This window comes from Pelodiscus sinensis, chromosome 17, assembly GCF_049634645.1.
Source record: "Pelodiscus sinensis isolate JC-2024 chromosome 17, ASM4963464v1, whole genome shotgun sequence".
Taxonomy (NCBI): Eukaryota; Metazoa; Chordata; order Testudines; family Trionychidae; genus Pelodiscus; species Pelodiscus sinensis.
In genome coordinates, this window is record NC_134727.1 from 18,271,742 (window position 1) to 18,291,451 (window position 19,710).

The window sequence follows — 19,710 nt, forward strand, 5'->3', positions numbered from 1 at the left end:
CTTGGGTTTCACCTGGTGTGCTGTATGTTATGTAATTCCTGACTTCTCAATGGAGACAGCACATATCCCTGCATCTCTGCAACCTGCTTCCAGAAAGCTGACTTCATAGGGGTGCATGCTATACCTTTTCCATGGCATACCCACTGACATGGCTTAAACATAGCCTCTCTAATCCTGGTTTCTTCACACACACACATTTCGTTACGCTTCTTCCTCTTCCACGCATGCCTGCTTATGCCAAAATCTTTGTAATGCTAATGAGTCTAAAGTGTTGCTTGGTATTCCTCTATTTCATTCTGCTCCTGCTTCCTTTAGGAGACATGTCTTGTGTTGAAGCATTGAAATATTAGTGTATTGACTAATTGGTTTAGTGTCTGTAAAGCACTTTTGACAGTACAAAAAAAAAATCTTAACTGTTATAAACATGGTTGTCCACTCTTAACAGGTAAGTACTAATAGGGACTGCTGCTGACTGCATGGGAAGTGTGTCCTGAATGGTATGGTTCCCACTGCTGCATCCTGCTGTCTTTGGAGTGTTGGCATGAATGTGGTGGGAGGGCTGGGCAGATGGGGGGCTATAAGCATGGAGTAGAACAGGTTGCAGACATTGCGTCCCCCAGCATAGACGCATTTAGTACATTGTATAGTCTGCAAATCTCAGATGTAGTTGGCTGTCGATTTGTGTCCATACAAGCTGATTCAGAGTTCTCAAGCCTCTAAGTAACATGCTGTTCAGACACCTCTGCCTCTTCATACATGTGCCTCTGGCTCAGTAAGCAAAACCTATGAGCGAAAAGGCCTGAGACCTGGGAGATGTTTACTATTCTGTAGCTAGCTAGACTGAGCAAGCAGTAGTGAGAGCCACTGAGGGTAGGGCTACGCTGCAGCAGGAGTGTGCTTCCTAGAGCAGGCACCTAGATGTGCTAATTCTGCTTGAGCTACTGTGCTAGAAACAGCAGTGTAGCCATGGCAGCATGAACAAGCAGCTCAAGCCAGCCAACCATGCACCATCTGATCTCCTGGGTATGTACCTGAGTGGTGGCTAGCTTGAGCCACCCACACAGCCACCTTGTTTCTTCAGCATGGTAGCTGAAGAAGAGCTAGTGTGTCTGCACTGTGGGAAGCATGCTTCCAGCTGCAGTACAAGATGTATCCAGGGAGATTTTGTGGGGAGGGGGGGAGGTATTTGAATGTGATCTGGATATAGGTGACCAGATTGGAGGATGGGTGGGAAATGGTGGTAATACTCACCCAAGCTGTGCCCACAAAATAAGCTCTGCCCATGTGAGTCACCAAAATGAAACACTGCTCACTGTAAATGTTGATGATGTTCGAACTATGATTGTGAAGCTCCGTGGACTTAGCTCCTGCTCAGTTTGGGATGTGGTTCAGGGAGGGGATATCTTTCAGGCACCCTCTACTTGTGGCACAAAAATGTGACCTTTTTCTCCGTAAACTGTGCAGGTCTGGGATCCTCACTCTTTGTTTACACAGAAGAATGAAATAATTTAAATGGCAGTTGTTGGCATTGTAATTATGCCTTATGGAACCCTAGCTCAAAAAACATTATACCTAGATCTTATGGGTGTCTGACATTGGAAAACTTGGGGAATGTCTCCCCAAGTCTGTTGTTTGTGCCTTGACTATGTGCTGTTGTACATGGCCTTGTCCCATCAGTTTTAGCACTGTTTCAGCTGAATTGTCATTAAAAGAGATGATCACCACAGTTCAGATAAGGACCCACCACTCAATTTTTACTAATATTGTAGCTGTGCCTTCTGAAAAGCAAGTCTGATTGAAATATACATTGTGCTGCCATGTTGCAGTGGTGGAGCTTGATTGCACTGGTGGATCACTTGTAGTTCAGCCAGCAGCTCGTATAAATCCTCTTTAGATTATGTAGAGATCACCATGATTAGGGAGACTCCTGCTTGGAGGCTGCCTCCAAAGTACCCCCAATATGAGGATACTTCTGCTTCACTATTAATTCCTTTGTGTAGTCACTTGTGTGTGGCTCCTTTTGGAGAAGGGAAGCATTCAGTGTTGTCTTTAAAGTACCTGATTCCATTAGGATTCACCTATTAACCTACTCTGCCCTCTGAGCTGATGATTGAGACTTCATGTTCCCTGCCAGGACTTGTACTGAACATTGATACTGAAGGAGTGATTGGAAGAGCTTGCTCTATCATAACAGGTGCCATCTTTCAGATGAGACCTTAAAGTAATATCCCTTCTGCCTGTCTCAAAGGGCTTTCCTAGTGGAATTTTGACTGCTGTCACCTGTATCAAGAAGGGTTAGAGTTAATAAGGCTGTAGCCAAATCAAATATTCTACCTTCTGTAGATGATCTAATGTTCAAGGTTTGTGTAAGCTATAAAACAGAATGTGGTCTGCCTGCCCAATTACTGTACTGCTGCTATCCAGCTCAGCGCTGTGTAAGCTTTGTGAGATACCAGCACTCTGGAAGGCATTCTAGACAACCTATTTGTGCTCCTGATTATATTGGTCATCTTACATGTGTCCATCCAGTTCAATTTGATGAGAAACAAAGAATTTGCCGTGCTAGAATTTTCTTTTCTAGGATATTGATAGGGTATCTTGTATAAGAACAGCCATACTGGGTCAGACCAAAGGTCCATCTAGCCCAGTATCATGTCTTCCGACTGTGGCCAGTGCCAGGTGCCCTAGAGGGAATGAACAGAACAAGTAATCAACAAATGAGCCACCCCTGTGATCCTTTCCCAGCTTCTGACAAATAGGGACTAGGGACATCATTCCTGCCCATCCTGGCTAATAGCCATTGATGGACCTAACCTCCATGAATTTATCTAATTCTTTTTTGAACCCCATTAAAATCCTGGCCTTCACAACACCCCCTGGCAAGGAGTTCCATGGGTTGACTTAATAGTTTGTTTCTTTCCCAAGCTATCTTACTGTAGAATAGTGATCAGGGAAACATGCTGTAGGATCAGGCGGATGTGCCCTATGCAGTCAAGTGCTTATGGCTGTTAGGTAGCCAATTCAAACTAGTTCAGTGACTTGTTAATGCAGTGACAGCTAGAAGGACACAACTCTCCCTCCAAACAAAACTGTTTATCTGTTCACGAGGTTTAAATATTCAGTAATTTCCAGCTAGTGGATATCTGCATATGTTACCACTGCAACCCTCTGACTACAGCTGCAAGATCTCTGTAAAGCTTTCACCATCCCAAAAATTTCCCAAGGCAGTCATTCTATACTGGATTTTGGTCCTTATTGTTTTCAACTAATTCCATTAGCCTCTACCTGAGAGGAGCAGGAAGTAATGGGAAAATCCAATTGATCTTTGGTGAGAGAGTTGGAAATGCCTCATGTTTGCAGTTCTGGAATCAGCTACTAAGGAATGCTAAATGGATGACCTTGCTGGCACATCTCCTTCCCCCCCTCCAAGATATATTGTGTATTGTGTGTTCTAGGGATGTGTCTGAGTGAAAGCTGTAGAGAGCAGGCAGCTCCATGTTCTACTCTGAAGCTTTGAAGTGTGACTCCTAGCGGGTTATGGTCTCTACATTTGATTTGCATGTGATAAAATGATGAGAGTTTGCTAGTGCAAGCTTTATTCTCCAGCTGGGAGATTGATTCTAATTATGGGGTGAGAACACCACCTACCAACACAGGCTGGTGTGTGGTGATATCATACTTTGCCATGGAGACTCACCTCAAAACTGAGGAAGTGGGTCTGGCCCACGAAAGCTCATCACCTAATAAACCATCTTGTTAGTCTTTAAAGTGCTACATAGTCCTGTTTTTTTGTTTCTCAAAACGTCAGACTGACTTGTGTTTTCCAACCAGTCACCTCCAATCTAAGAGTGCTCCCTGGACTGAAGCAGTTTAGAATGGACATTAATATTAACTCTTTTGAAGGTTGATCTTACTACACCAGTTGGAGCCAACCTTTGTAATAGTCACTGAGAATAATTTGGACCTTTTTCCTCTGAGTTGAGACTTTACATTTGGTTAGACTGAGCCAGACTGGAGCCTTCAGAGGTACAAAAGTAAAAGCCAAAAACACCAAAGTGTCACTCCCAGGATAGAATATAACCCCTGTATGTGTATTCTTACTCTCCAGGTCCAGAATATTCATGGAGCTTTCAATGCCCTGGGAGGAGCGGACAAGCTCAGCTCAAACCGTATGTATTATCTGTGCTTTCAGGGCTTAGCCAGCCTGCTGATCATGGGCAACGGCAAAATAAAAATCAGGATATTAATACAACACTGATAAGGGGGTCAGATAAGCAAAAGGACACAGGCATCAGTGAATGGGATTTGCATTTCCACTCCTGGCTCTAGGGAAGGCTTAGCCCACAGGGTCCTTAGCTACCTCCTTTTTTGCATCCTAGACTTTGTATTCTCTGCCTCTTGATTATGATCACTGGCTACAAGAGGGACTTGCTGGGTTGTAGCAAATCTGAACAGGCAGCTTATGGTATTTGCATCTGTCTGTTGCTCTTCTTGTCCTTACTCATTTGTGATTGCTACCACCAGAATCACCCCATCCTTTACTAATAGCTGTCAAGAGCTCTCACACTTCTTCAGGGGCACACAATTTTTCACTGGCTAATATAGTCTTTCCCTTTCTAATCCATAGCCCTTGCATCTCACGATTATATCTTGAAGATAGTCCCCACTGTGTATGAAGATATGAATGGCAAACAGCGGTATTCATACCAGTATACTGTAGCAAACAAGGTAAGGCTAGATGTGACGATTACAAAGCCTTCCCCGGGGAAGAAAAACCCAATGAGTTCAAGGCTAGCTCTTGACTTACAAAACTCATCCATAGAATTGCTATTGTGTTCTGTTATAGCTCATGTGTGTTTGGTAGGTATGCAGTAGCCCCTGCTGGAAGAGAGAGGCGCTGAATTGCTTTAGAGTGAGGACTCTTGCAATCACCTCTTCTGTACTTTAGCAGCAGCTACTTTATAGTAGCATGAGACTTTTTCTTAGTGACTGGTGTTAATTATCCTTTGTCTGGAGAATTGTTGCCTTGCAGCTGACTCTCTTATATGACCCAAGTCCCTATATGTTGCATCGAAAACCATCACACCCTGAAGTAATTCTAGATCCCACCCCGTTCTTTCTTAAAGGGGTTTCATGGAGACTTACTGCCTGGTACTCCTGTTTTTACCATGTGGGATCCTGGCAGTGCCATTCCAATGACTGAATTGGTTGGGGACTAATTATTTTCCCTTTAAAGAGCCTTTGGACTCTGAAAAAAAAAAAAGATTTTAACACAAATAGTGAACTAAATGTGTGGTTCATGGGGTATGGCCCTTTGCAAATCACTCGAAGGTGGGCAAGGTTGTTACTCCTAGTGTCTGTATGTGTGTTTGTGTGGGACATTCTTGATTGCATTGGGCCAGTGGTGCATCAAGTGGCTCTTGCTTCCCTTCAGATCTGACACATGCAGATTTTATTGTGTCCTTCCTACTTGAGAGCCCACGGTTGCTATTCTGCTAAAATATCCCCTCGTTTATTGTGTTCTCAGAAGCTGTGCCAAGAGCAATAGTCTCCTGTGCTTTCTGGTTGTTCTGTACAGGGTGTCCTGAGGGATTGGATGGTGTTCTTTCCTTAGAAAGAATGTATTCTTTCTGTTTAATGTCACAGTCACTGTTCTGATAAGACTATCTTGCAACACAAGTTTTGAAATTAATTAGGAAAATGCTCTTGATACTTCTGTGAGCAGGATTGCAATTGGGGCCCTCTGCCAAGATTGAATCATCAGGGCTGTTGGTGAGGGCAGCAGTAAGGAAAGAAAAAATGATGTCAGTTCTGTCAAAACTGTCAAAACCAGAGTGCAGGCCAGTGGAGCTTCATTTGCATTTTCTGTGCATTTAAAAAAGGTCTCTGATTACTGCTTCTGCTCTCGACTCCCATACTGTTAAGAGGGAAGCAGGAATCGAAAGGAAGTCTTTGGAATAATCTGGCCTAGATGCCCTAGCATGAGGCGATTCTCTACTATGACGGAGATGAGTGTGGACTGTGTTTCTCCTCTCCCACATTATCTCCTAGATCTTCTGTTTACTCTCCACCCAGAGACACCTGCACTGTTCTGTCATCAACCAACCTGTTTCGCTAGGAGCACTTAAAACATGCTGGTAGATCCTCTTCTGTTCTGACTATTGAAGCTCAGTCCTCTAAGAGGTTTCAAAAGGGAGAAAAAAAATCCCTGTGGGTTCAATAGTGCTGCTTCAGTTGGTTGCCTCTTGCTTTGCTAAGAAGAAATCCTCCTTTTCGTGTTGTACTCGTGGACACCCCTTTGTTAATCTTTCATCCATCTCTCTAGGGTTCTTGTCCCTACCTCCTGAAGAGTTGGGTCAATCAGCCAAAACTGGCGCGCATATCACAGGTATAGGGAAGGGGTATTTGCTGAGATCAGAGCTGGAATGTTCAGGGCATGCTCAGGTTTTTCTCAAAAGATTGCTGTATCCCAAAGGTAATTCTCCATGATTTGTTTATTTGTCAACGAATGTTGAGAGCACAGTTTAAGTATTATACAGCAAAACAACTAAATGTCGCCTTTGAGACCTGGTAGGACTAAGATGTATTTGCAAATCAGGTTTTAAGAACATAAGAAAGACCATACTGGGTCAGCCCAAAGGTCCATCTAGCCCAGTATCCTGTCTGCTGACAGTGGCCAATGCCAGATGTCCCAGAGGGAGTGAACACAATAGCTAATCATCATGTGATCCCTCTCCTGTTATCCATTTCCAGACAAATAGAGGCTAGGGACACCATTCCTACCCATCCTGGCTAGTAGCCATTGATGGACCTAACCTCCATTAATGTATTTAGCTCTTTTTTAAACCCTGATAAATTCCTAGTCTTCAGAACCTCCTCTGGCAAGGAGCTCCATAAGTTGACTGTGTGCTGCATGAAAAAAAAAATCCTTTTGTTTGTTTTTAAACCTGCTATCTATTAATTTCATTGGGTGACTTCTAGTTCTTATGTTATGGGAACAAGTAAATAACTTTTCTTTATTCACTTTTTCACATCAGTTATGATTTTATAGATCTCTATCATACCTCCCTCCCCCCCCCTTAGTCTCCTCATGTTCTAAGCTGAAAAATCCCATTCTTTTTAATCTCTCTCTCTCTCACTCACTCACTCACTCACTCACTCACTCACTCACTCACAGACTCATTCCAAACCCTTAATAATTTTTGTTGCCCTTCTCTGAATCTTTCCCAATGCCAATATATCTTTTTTGAGATAAAGTGACCACATCTACACGCAGTATTCAGGATGTGGGTGTACCATGGTTTTATATGGAGACAATAAGTTATTCTCTGTCTTATTCTCTATTCCTTCTTTAATGATTCCTAATGTTCTGTTTTGACTGCTGCTGCAAACTGAGTGGATATTTTCAGAGAACTATCCACAATGACTCCAAGATCTTCCTCTTGAGTAGTTGTAGCTAAATTAGTCCCCATCATATTGTATGTATAGTTGGGATTATTTTTTCCAATGTGCATTACTTTACAATAAATTTAATTTGCAATTTTGTTGCCCACTCACTTAGTTTGGTGAGATTGTTTTGGTGCTCTTCACAGTCTACTTTGTTCTTAACTATCTTGAGCAGTTTAGTAACATCTGCAGATTTTGCCACCTCACTGTTTATCCCTTTTCCAGATCATTTATAAATAGGTTCAGTAGGATTGGTCCCAGGACAGACCTTTGGGGGAACACCTCTCTCTATTCTGAAAACTTATTATTTATTCTTACCCTTTGTTTCCTGTCTTTTAACCAGTTATCAGTCCATGAGAGGACCTTGCCTCTTATCCCATGACAACATACTTCACTTGAGAGAAGGCTGAAGTTTAATAAAGACAAATGCCAAGTGCTTCACTTAGGAAGGAACAATCAGTTTCACACACACAGAATGGGAAGTGACTGTCTAGGAAGGAGTACGGCAGAAAGGGATCTAGGGGTTATAGTGGACCACAAGCTGAATATGAGTCAGCAGTGTGATGATGTTGCAAAAAAAGCAAACATGATTCTGGGATGCATTAACAGGTGTGTTGTGAGCGAGACACGAGAAGTCATTCTTCCGCTCTACTCTGCGCTGGTTAGGCCTCAGATGGAGTATTGTGTCCAGTTCTGGGCACCGCATTTCAAGAAAGACATGGAGAAATTGGAGAGGATCCAGAGAAGAGCAACAAGAATGATTAAAGGTCTAGAGAACATGACCTATGAAGGAAGGCTGAAAGAATTGGGTTTGTTTAGCTTAGAAAAGAGAAGATTGAGGGGGACATGATAGCAGTTTTCAGGTATCTAAAAGGGTGTCGTAAAGAGGAGGGAGAAAACTTGTTCATCTTGGCCTCTGAGGATAGAACAAGAAGCAGTGGGCTTAAACTGCAGCAAGGGAGGTTTAGGTTGGACATTAGGAAAAAGTTCCTAACTGTCAGGGTAGTCAAACACTGGAATAAATTGCCCAGGGAGGTTGTGGAATCCCCATCTCTGGAGATATTTAAGAGTAGGTTAGATAAATGTCTATCAGGGATGGTCTAGACAGTATTTGGTCCTGCCATGAGGGAAGGGGACTGGACTCGATGACCTCTCGAGGTCCCTTCCAGTCCTAGTATTCTATGATTCTATAAGAACCTTTAGTGAGGGGGCCTTGTTAAAGGCTTTCTGGAAATCTAAGTACAGGCAGTCCCCGGGTTACATGGATCCGACTTACATCAGATCCCTACTTACAAACAGGGTGAGGCAACCCCACTAGCTGCTTCCCCCCAGCAGACCAGGGAGACACAAAGCTAGCACCCCTCCCAGCAGACCAGGGAGACGTGCAGCGGCTTTTCTCAGCAGACACCTCAGCTTGAGAATAAAGGACTGAGGGAAGTGAGGTGTGGGAGAATAAAACTGAGCTCTGGAGAAATGTTTGGCTAGAGTTTCCCCTACAATATGTACCAGTTCCGACTTACATACAAATTCAACTTAAGAACAAACCTACAGTCCCTATCTTGTACGTAACCCGGGGACTGCCTGTACACTATATCCACTGGATTTCCCTTGTCCACTTTTGTTGACCCCTTAAAAAAAAAAAACAGTAGATTAGTAAGGCATGATTTCCTTTTACAGAATCCATGTTGACTTCCCCCAACAAATTATGTTCATCTATGTGTCTGACAGTTTTAGAACTCCCTTTCACGGTGCTGCTTTCTCCGTAATTGTGGATGATCTGTATCTTGTTGGAGAGCTGTTCTTTGGCTGATACTTCACATGTACCTCCTCTAGAGGAAGCGAATTAAAGGATGCTGTCCAGAGTGGATCTTAGAGTGTCTCTACCAAACAGATTTTAAATGGTGTTTGCAAATTCTCTGATACATTGGTCCCTAACTTGCCTAGAGCAAGTTTTTTAATTTGGTTTAAACACAGCTTTGTCCCATTTGCATTGGACAGGCAAAAAGTGTTAACTGTTTGGTGAATGGGGCCTCAGACACAGGAAATGCTTTGTTGTTGTGAATGCATGGGGCAGGCAGACAAGCTGGTGTAAATCAGATTCCCTTTGTATTGCTTAACTAACCAGTGGGTTAGCTGCAGTTTAGTTATGATAGTGCTAGAACTATGTTAGGGATGTTAACAGTTAACTGGCTGACCAGGAAGCATCACTCTTAATGAGGTGATGCTTACCAGGTAATGCTTAACCAATACCCAGGGAGCAGGCCCCCGCCAATGGCCTGCTGCACGTGCAGGGCTGCTCTAGCCTCCCACTCAATCGCCATCTCTGCCGGCCCCACACATGCTGGGAGCAAGCAGGAAGCAGCCAGGCTGGAGTGGCCCTCCTGCCCACACCTATTGAATCAGTTAGCTGGTGAAACGCAACGTTTCACTGGTTAACAAATTAAACGGAATTTTACCTCCCTACTGTATGTACAACAACTTGGAAAATCCATGTATCCATGTGGAGCTGATCCAAAACTGCCCTTTTCATTGACTGCAGCGGGCATGATTAGGATCACACCAAGTGGCATTTGGTGTTCCATACCGTATCACCAGGCTGTGAGTATTGTTGAGTATAGTCATTCAGAAATGAGCATGTTACTTTTTTAGTACAATCATTATGGGTAATTATGGTCTCCTGATACTATGTTGAATTTTCCCCAATAAGTAACAGTAGAATGAGGAGCACCCCAGTGTGAAAGAAATCAGTTCTGAGATCAGCTTCTTTGAAATAAAATTGTTCATGCTTTCTGCCTTTGTCTCTCCCCATTCTTTTTTCCAGGAATATGTTGCCTATAGTCACACTGGCCGCATTATCCCTGCTATCTGGTTTCGCTATGATCTGAGCCCCATCACAGTGAAATATACAGAGAGGCGGCAACCTTTGTACAGGTTTATCACATCGGTGAGTTACTTTAGGTCTGTGACTCTTCCTTGGCCTCTCCTGCTTTTCCCCTGCTCTCCTTGCCCATTCAGGGAACTTAGAAAAACAACAAATGGTCCTGCAGCACCTTAGAGATTAACAAAACATGTAGATGGTATTGTGGGCACCAACCCACTTCCTCAGATGAACTGAGTTCCTGCAACAGAGTGCTAGGACATGAACTGAGAGCAAAGCTGAGCTCCTTCTCTGCCTTAGCCAGTATCAAGATTGGAGGAAAAGGGGAGCATCTGGTAAGAAAGGCTCAAGCTTTGATGGTTTGATTTAACCTCTTGGGTATAAAAGAAAGGCAAATATGCTGTATAAGGGGGTAGAGGTGTAAGCAACTAGTTGACTAGTCCCTCAACTAGCCGCTGCCTCTATCAGAGGCAGCAAGGGGGAGGGGAGCCATCTTACAAGCTGGTACCCCCCAGCACTGTCTCCACAGGGGGCAGGAGGGCAGCGGGGTCCCTCCTGCTGCGCTTTAGCCTTTTAAATGTATTAAGAGCCTACAAGCTCTTAATATATTTAAAAGGCAGTGCCAGGGTGGGGTTAGCTCCTGATGGAAAATCCATTAACTAGTTGATGGAAAATCCATCAACTAGTCAATTAGTTGATTAAACTAAATTTAAATCCCTATAAGTGGGTACCCATGCGCTTTGCCCATTGGGTTGGGAGAGAAGGGAGGCACACTAGCAATATGAAACATGCGGGCAAAAACCTAACCAATGTACAATAAGAGCAGATTGCAGTAGACCTCTCTAATAATGGGACCTGGCATGTACAGACAACAGGGCCCATCATGTTGTACACCTGGGCTACTCAACAAAATGTGTAGCATTTCATGAAGGGACATGGAAGCTCCATGTGTTTGATAAACTCTGTGGAACTGGGATTTGAACATTTGACTTGTAAACCTGAATGGTGCTTTATCAGTTGTGCTGTACTCTGTCCCTAGGAGATTAGGTTTGTGGAGTTCTCAATAAACATTACATTTCATTCATTCAGTTTAGAAATAGATCGAAAAACTAAGGCAGAAGGATTGAGATTTGGGCCCTTCTTCAATTAACATGTCTGCCTGGTCTCAGTGTGATCAGTAGGCTAAAACTTTAGGGCTTACTGACCTGGCTGCTAATGCTTCTTGCTGTTCTTCTCCTTCCCCAGCTATGATCCCATGGTCTTTTCTTTTTCGGAGAGGTAGTTCAGCATAGTTTGGAACCTGGGACCAGTCCATACTTCAGTATCCTGCACTGCTGTTTACTATCATGTCTATTTTCTTGTTGCTAACAGGCCAACTCATGGTTGTCGCATTGGTGTTAAAACAAACAAAAAACCCTGTTTCAAAATTGTATAAGTAGTTTGTGGGGAGAATATTCCAATGTTTCTCTTGCCTCCCCTGATTACCACCATATTAGCTCCCAGGTTATAGATCACAGCTCTGCCCATCTCAACTGTTCTTTCTGTGCTGTTGTGATAATCAGATAACTGTTGACTTGCCCAGCAATAGATTTATTTTTACTCTTTGCTTAATACCTAGGGTTTGATTGCACGTTTTGTTGTGGGTTTAGGTGGCTCCATTGGGGCTATTCTATGTTTAAAATGTGTTATATGAGACCTGTGGGTAACACTACATCCATGGCAGCTTTAGTCCTGTCACTTGAGGGTGACTGATGTAAATTGTGTGTCAGATTTCTTGTATTTACCTGCCATGCCATACCCATCCTCTGGCCAGGATGTAGCTGATGGCCATGTCCTCTTTATGTTTATCTAGGCGGAGTACTCTATGTTTTGGTTTGAGCCCTTGCGTATGTTTGTGCTGGCTCCTTAGGTTTTCCTGATGCAGGTGTGGGGAAGCTTTGTAAAAGGATCAGGACTGCTGGAGATTGAGATGCCTTGGTCCTCAGCTTTCTTGTCCTATCTCAATGACACGCAAATCTGTCGTCATTCCCATTATTTTAACTCTTCCTAATAGTATTACCAGCCTGCTCTTCTGCATCATGATTGCCCCAGAGACTGGCTCATCGTCACTACTGTGCCGAGGCCACAGCATTCTGATCCAGCAGATTATTTGCTTGTAGCAGCTGGAGTTATTGAGTGGGCAGGCTTCAGAGACTTGTCGGCTCTTGCTATGCAGCAGATGCTTGGTTAAAAACCACATAAGGGGGCTGTGGAGGGAGCACCTGCTGTTCCTTATTGAGCAGCCTATTTCCTAGACTGTGCCCACACAATCGTCACACAAACACTGCAGTTCTGAAATACGTTCTTGGAGGTGTAGCTGGGAAAACACCCTGTTGGGCTGAGAGAGGCTTTAACAGGGTCATAAATATAAACCTGTTTATTATTAGAAAGGCAGCTGAAATTTTAATTTCTGAGTCTGTGGGAACCCTAAATATGGGTGTCTTGGGTAAACGATGAAGATGTTGAATAGTGGGTGTTAAGGAGGATGGTGTCTGCCAGTTGCATGTTAGGAAGTAGTAGGGGGGTCCAGTCAGAAAGAAGTGTTGGGGCTATGTAATATAGATCCAGTGGACTTTTGTCTGCACCATATTTGTCTGCTGTTGTCTGCACCATATTTGCTATTGTCTGCTGTTGTCTGCACCATATTTGTTCTGTGGATAAACAGAGGATGTCTGAGTTCTCCATTCTAACATGCAAAAGCACAACAAGATCCAATGGCTGGAAGTTGAAGCTGGAAAAGTTCAAACTGGAAATAAGGTGCAAATTTTTAGCACTGACAGCAATGAAACATCAGGACAACTTGTTGAGGAGTTTGGTGGACTCCCTGTCATGTGAACTCTTAGAAAAACACCCAGATTTGATTTTAAATACATACGCACTAGCTCAACAACAAGTTATTGAGCTCAGGGCTGGGATTACTGAGTGCAAATGTATGGCCTGTTTCATGAAGTAGGTCAGAATACATGATTATAATTGCCCCTTCTGCTCTTAAAATCTGATCACGAAGTAACCCTGAAGATCCTCTGTATGGTATTTCACTTTGGGAAGAGAGAGCCATATTGCCATTGCCCTTTCATCTTCCCCTCATTATAACCATGCAGCTTTGCTCTCTTCCTAATACACTTGCTTTTTTCAGTCCATCGTCCACCACCAAGTGTACTGTAATCTTCATCCCTTAATCATACGTGTTAAAACTCTACTGTGCTGCCTCTGTTGTCACATGATCTCTCACTGTTGTCTCCTTACTCCCCTCGTTTTATTTGTACTACCCCTTGATGAGAGAGGTGAAAATACTTCCTTAAGGCAGCTATTGGACATTTTATCTATAAAGATCCTTTTCACCCATGGGACTACACAAATAAATAACTGTGGTGCCTGCTTCCCATAAATCCCATTCTGTGGGAATCTTAGCACATTAGAAACTCACAGATGGACTGTCTGACAAATAAATTATATAGAATCACCTGTGTATTGACCCAGAGAAAGAACTTGTATTTCACCTCTTTTGTTGTTCACAGCAAACTTGAAAGCTGTGTGCGTTGGGAGGCAGAGTCCAACCGAATGCCAGGTGTGCATGAGTCATAAGCACTCAGCAGTACAGAGCTGTGCAGATAAATATGTATTTTTCTGTTCGTTTTTTCCACCTTGTGTTGCTGCACTAAAGTCAGATTTTCCTACCGTCTGATGCAAACTCTAAAAGCGTGTTTTGTGGTGTAAAAAACTCCTGTCAGCTGATCCCCCAGAGACTGAAATAGCCCACCTTTTCAGCTGTCACTTCCCTTGAAAAGTCACCATGCGTCACATTCAGAGGGGTGGCAGGGGAAGGGGACAGAGTAGGGAGAGCCTACTCGCTTCACAAAAATATCAAGTAAGCATCAGACAGGTGCTTTGGTTTATAAAGCTTTCATCTGCCCAATTGCCAGCTGCGCTGCAAGAAACACATCACTCAGTCCCACCATCACTGAGGCATCTCACTGAGCTCATGGGTCACAAATATAATTGGTTATGTTTATAAATGAGTGATTTCTTCCCTGCTGCCCCCTCTCATTGTTCTATCATTAGAACTGGTTAGTCCATTACTGTAACATTCCCTACCTAACTTAGCTGCTGCTCATCTGTGTGGTGTATGAGTGGGATTTGTTCACTGGCAAATAGGATATGGTGCGATAAATCTAAATTATGTTTGGCTCCCAAAGGAAGTTGTACACCTAACTTCCCTATTACTGCTGACCCTTTGCCCTGAAGTTTTAAATAATCATATTCCATTTTCCTATCTATGTCTAGGATCTAACACATGTTCACATTCTCCTCCTCCTGAGGAAAACCCAACAAGTATCATTTGTTCCCCTTTCACCAGTCCCAAAAGTAACTATCATTCAATGAGCCATCCCAGGCTGCACTCTGAATTACATACAAAAGGACTACAGTAAAAGAATATTAAGGTTGCAAAGGCAAGTACACAAAAGTTAGCAACTTTAATTTGGACCCCTTGTACATCTGCATTATACAGCCTTTTGTTACATGATCACATACTATTTTCACTGCCTCATTCTTTGTCCAGAGTGACAGTGGGGTCTAATGGGGGGGATCTATTCAGTATTTCTTTTTTTCCCCCCCATCATTCAGTGTCCGATCCATGCCTTATTTCTGGCATACAATTTAAACCTAGCACTCTGAATGACATACAAAAAGACTACATTAAAAGAATATTAAGGTTCCAATGGCAAACACACAAAAGTTAGAAACTTTAGCAACTTTAATTTGGACCTCTTGTGTATGTGCATTATAGAATACAGAATTATTAATTTTCTTAAGGGCTTTTCTTTGGTGCTAAGAGTAGATTTTTTAAAAAATCAATGATTTAAAAAAATAAAAATCAGATTTTATTTTAAATTTGATTTTTTTATTTTAAAAATCAATATAATTTCTCATTTAAAAATAGCTTACAATTAAATCTTATCACAAACATGCTGCATCTGCACTTATAGTCTCATAAAAATGAATGAATGCTTTTAATCTGTCCAGTTTAACAAGTTCTTGATTATTGAAAAATCTGGGTCTTCAATTTCTGTTTCTCAGCAGACTTAACATGTGCAAACACAGGCACAAGATAGATAGGATTGTTTTTGTTCTGTGCTTTATGTAGTGGTGGCCCTGAGCCAGGCATCTGCAGTTTGAAACAAGTAGTGATATTAAATGGTCGGGAATAAACTTTCAGAGAATATTCTCGAGAATGTTCTTGAGAATATTCTCAAATGCGTGAATTTTTGAGAATTTTCTCTTAAATACTTGTTAAATAGTTTTTAAAGAATTTTACTATTTATAATAATGTCTTTCTTTAATAAAACTTCAAGAATCATGAAAGTTTCCAATTGTTAAAATGAAAATTCGGGAAAGTAAAGAAAAAAAGACAGAGGTTTAAATTACTAGTCTAATCAGAATCTGCACTTTCCGAATCTGACCCATATATTTCTATCTCCTCTTCTTCCTCAGACATATCCTCTTCTTCGACTTCGACTTCTTCTTCTTTCTCTTCAGCATCATCAATTTCTTCTTCCTCATTTCTCTGGTTCTGTTTCCTTTTTTCTCTTGGGGATTTCATTGGCGCATCTTTTGGGTTTTTAAGAAGCTTTATGTTATGGGCTATGAATGTCAGCTTGCCTGCCCTTTCTTGTGTTAACTTGTTTCTTTTTGCATTATGAATGATACTGTAAGTACTGAAACTTTTCAGTTGCTGCCGATGTTCGTGGCATATTCAATATGTTGATCGCTGCTTTCCCTAATTTTGATTCATAGCAAATACCTTACGGCCATGTTACTGCATCTACTGAGCCAGCTGATTTTGTTACATATGATTTCCAAAAAAAACTTATTTGGCACGATGATCTGCAAGCTCTGCAATGACTTTTGCTGAGTAATTAGTGCCATACGTTCTTGTGACTAATTTATTGATGAATTCAGTTCTTTGTATTTGTTAATTTCTAGTAAGGCGCACTCACCATTGAATTTTGGATCTAGAATATTTGCATCATAGTGAATGTCTTTTAGAGCCATATCTTTTCTTTTTTCAAAACTTTTCATCACATCCTGATTTTCTTGTTTAAGTGGACTTTCAGGAAGTAGCCTATCAAAATGATCACTTAATTCCCTAAAACATTCAAGAACTTTGCTCATTTTTGGCTGGTCAGATTCAAGCAGCGTAATCCATTTAACAACAGGACTTATCAGCGCATGCAGTTTTTGGACCCATACCCAAAATACATCTTCATCCAGGATTGAATTCCTGGTACGTTTGCTCAGTTTAGTCTGTAAATCTTCATGGACAGCAAGGCATTTTAAGACATTTTTTTATTTCAATAAGCTTTTCAACAATATAAAATGGAGCCCCACCTAGTTTTAACTGGCAATTTAAGTGCACAAGTTTGATTTTTCTCTTTTTGAAATGCAGTAAAAATGAGCTCGTAAAACTTGCAGTTTGTTAATTTCTGTCACAATAGTTTTACAGGTTGCTTCAGTTTCTTGAACAGATTTTAAGTTACTGATGTTACCAGTTAACAAATTTAGTGTATGAGCAGCACAAGTGTACAATGTAGCAATGTGATTGTATTTTTCGTTAAACATTGATAAGGATTTCACCATTGCTGCAGCATTATCAGTGACAATGTCACCAAATTTTTCAGTGCCTATTTCTGTCATTATTTCTTCCATACAGAATACCATATACTCAGCAGTATGGCGTTCAACATCGGTTGCCACTGTCTTGTAAAACACTGGTTGCGGTGTTGATATAAGAAAATTTATAACAGATTCATTTCTTCAGTTGCCCCAGGCATCACACTGAAGTGCAAGAGAAGAGGCTTCAGCAATTTTTGTTTTTATAAGAGTATCAACACATTTATATTCAGCTTCCAAAAGTTTGTTAGAAAGTGTGTACCTGGATGGCATTTTGTAAGATGCTCTTAATTTTTGCATGAAAGTAATCCAATCTTCATTTTCAACCGGTGAAAGAGGCGATCCTGGTGAGAATATAGCTTGTGCAAAAAATTCATCCAAAATTTTGTTTTCCGTTTCATTCATAGAATCAAAGTAGCAACTTTATAAGAACATAAGAACGGCCGTACTGGGTCAGACCAAAGGTCCATCTAGCCCAGTATCCTGTCTACAGACAGTGGCCAGCACCAAGTGCCCCAGAGAGGGTGGACCAAAGACAATGATCAAGTGATTTGTCTCCTGCCATCCCTCTCCAGCCTCTGACAGACAGAGGCCAAGGACACCATTTTATCCCCTGGCTAATAGCCTTTTATGGACCTAACCTCCATGAAATTATCTAGCTTCTCTTTAAACTCTATTATAGTCCTAGCCTTCACAGCCTCCTCTAGCAAGGAGTTCCACAGGTTGACTACACTGTGTGAAGAAGAACTTTCTTTTATTAGTTTTAAACCTGCTCCACATTAATTTCATTTGGTGTCCTCTAGTTCTTCTATTTAGGGAACTAATAAATAACTTTTCTTTATTGGACCTCTCCACACCACTCATGATTTTATATACCTCTATCATATCCCCCCTCAGTCTCCTCTTTTCTAAACTGAAGAGTCCCAGTCGCTTTAACCGCTCCTCATATGGGACCCGTTCCAAACCCCTAATCATTTTAGTTGCCCTTTTCTGAACCCTTTCCAAGGCCAAAATATCTTTTTTGAGGTGAGGAGACCACATCTGTACACAGTATTCAAGATGTGGGCATACCATAGTTTTATACAGGGGCAGTAAGATATTCTGGGTCTTATTTTCTTTCCCTTTCCTAATAATTCCTAGCATCCTATTTGCCTTTTTGACCACCCCTGCACACTGTGTGGAAGTTTTCAGAGAACTGTCCACGATAACTCCAAGATCTCTTTCCTGATTTGTCGTAGCCAAATTAGTCCCCATCATACTGTACGTATAGTTGGGGTTATTTTTCCCCGATGTGCATTACTTTACACTTATCCACATTAAATTTCATTTGCCATTTTGTTGCCCAATCACTCAGTTTGGTGAGATCTTCTTGGAGTCCCTCACAGTCTGCTTCTGTCTTGACTATCCTAAACAGTTTTGTATCATCTGCAAACTTTACTACCTCACTTTCTTACCCCTTTCTCCAGATCATTTATGAATAAGTTGAAAAGGATTGGTCCCAGGACTGACCCTTGGGGTACACCACTAGTTACCCCTCTCCAATCTGAAAATGTACCATTTATTCCTACCCTTTGTTTCCTGTCTTTTAACCAGTTCTCAATCCAAGAAAGGACCTTCCCTCTTATCCCATGGCCATGTAATTTAAACAAGAGCCTTTGGTGAGGGACCCTGTCAAAGGCTTTCTGAAAATCCAAGTATACTATATCTACTGGATCCCCCTTGCCCACATGTTTGTTAACCCCTTCAAAGAACTCTAACAGATTAGTAAGACAGGATTTCCCTTTACAGAAACCATGTTGACTTTTGTCCAACAAATTATGTTCTTCTACATGCTTCACAATTTTATTCTTTATTATTGTTTCGACTAATTTGCCCGGTACTAAAGTTAGACTTACTGGTCTGTAATTGCCAGGATCGCCTCTTCAGCCCTTTTTAAATATTGGTGTCACATTGGCTACCTTCCAGTCATTAGGTACGGAAGCCGATTTAAAGGATAGGTTACAAACCACAGATAATAGCTCAGCAATTTCCCATTTGAGTTTTTAGAACCCTTTTTGGGGGTGCCTTAAACCATGATTTAAATCTCCTTGATTAAAATCAGTCCATCTTGGTGGTGCTCATCACTATAATATTTGTGAAGCATTCAATACTAATTTAATGTTCTCCTCACTGCCCCTTTGTGGTAAATCAACCCCATTTTACAGGTGGGGAACTGAAGAAATATAAAGGAGAGATATTGATACAAAAGAGCTATGAAGGCCAACATTTTTGTCTGCTAATTTTGTGTATAATAATATATGGAGATATACCTATCTCATAGAACTGGAGGGGAGCTTAAGAGGTCAAGTCCAGTCCCCTGCCCTCATAGCAGGACCAAGTACCATCCCTGACAGATTTTGCCCTAGATCCCTAAATGGCCCCCTCAAGGATTGAACTCACAACCCTGGGTTTAAGCAAGCCAATGCTCAAACCACTGAGTTATCCCTCCCCCTAAAGACATGTAAGGTCTGAACTTTCAGAGTATTTAATGTTTTAGATGTTCACAAAACAGCTCCTATTGATTTTAGCCACAGCTGTGACCACTCAGCACTTCTACTCATCAGGCCCCAAATGGTGGGCACTCAGAAAAGAAGGGACACAAAGCTAGTTGGCCCCCCTGTGAAAAGTTTGGTTGT

The 19,710-nt window shown here is 41.8% G+C and overlaps 1 protein-coding gene across 3 annotated transcripts in view; it reads left to right on the plus strand.

Moving 5' to 3' along the window:
• Positions 1–19,710, plus strand: part of ERGIC1 (endoplasmic reticulum-golgi intermediate compartment 1) — a 107,048-nt gene that overhangs the window by 82,059 nt on the left and 5,279 nt on the right. The window contains exons 7-9 of one of the 3 annotated variants that reach the window (XM_075900263.1): positions 4,109–4,169; positions 4,628–4,728; positions 10,268–10,404. In XM_075900263.1, coding sequence (XP_075756378.1) covers positions 4,109–4,169; positions 4,628–4,728; positions 10,268–10,404 — 299 coding nt within the window. The remainder of the gene's footprint in view (positions 1–4,108; positions 4,170–4,627; positions 4,729–10,267; positions 10,405–19,710) is intronic. The other 2 variants (XM_075900262.1, XM_075900264.1) reach the window with 2 other exon arrangements.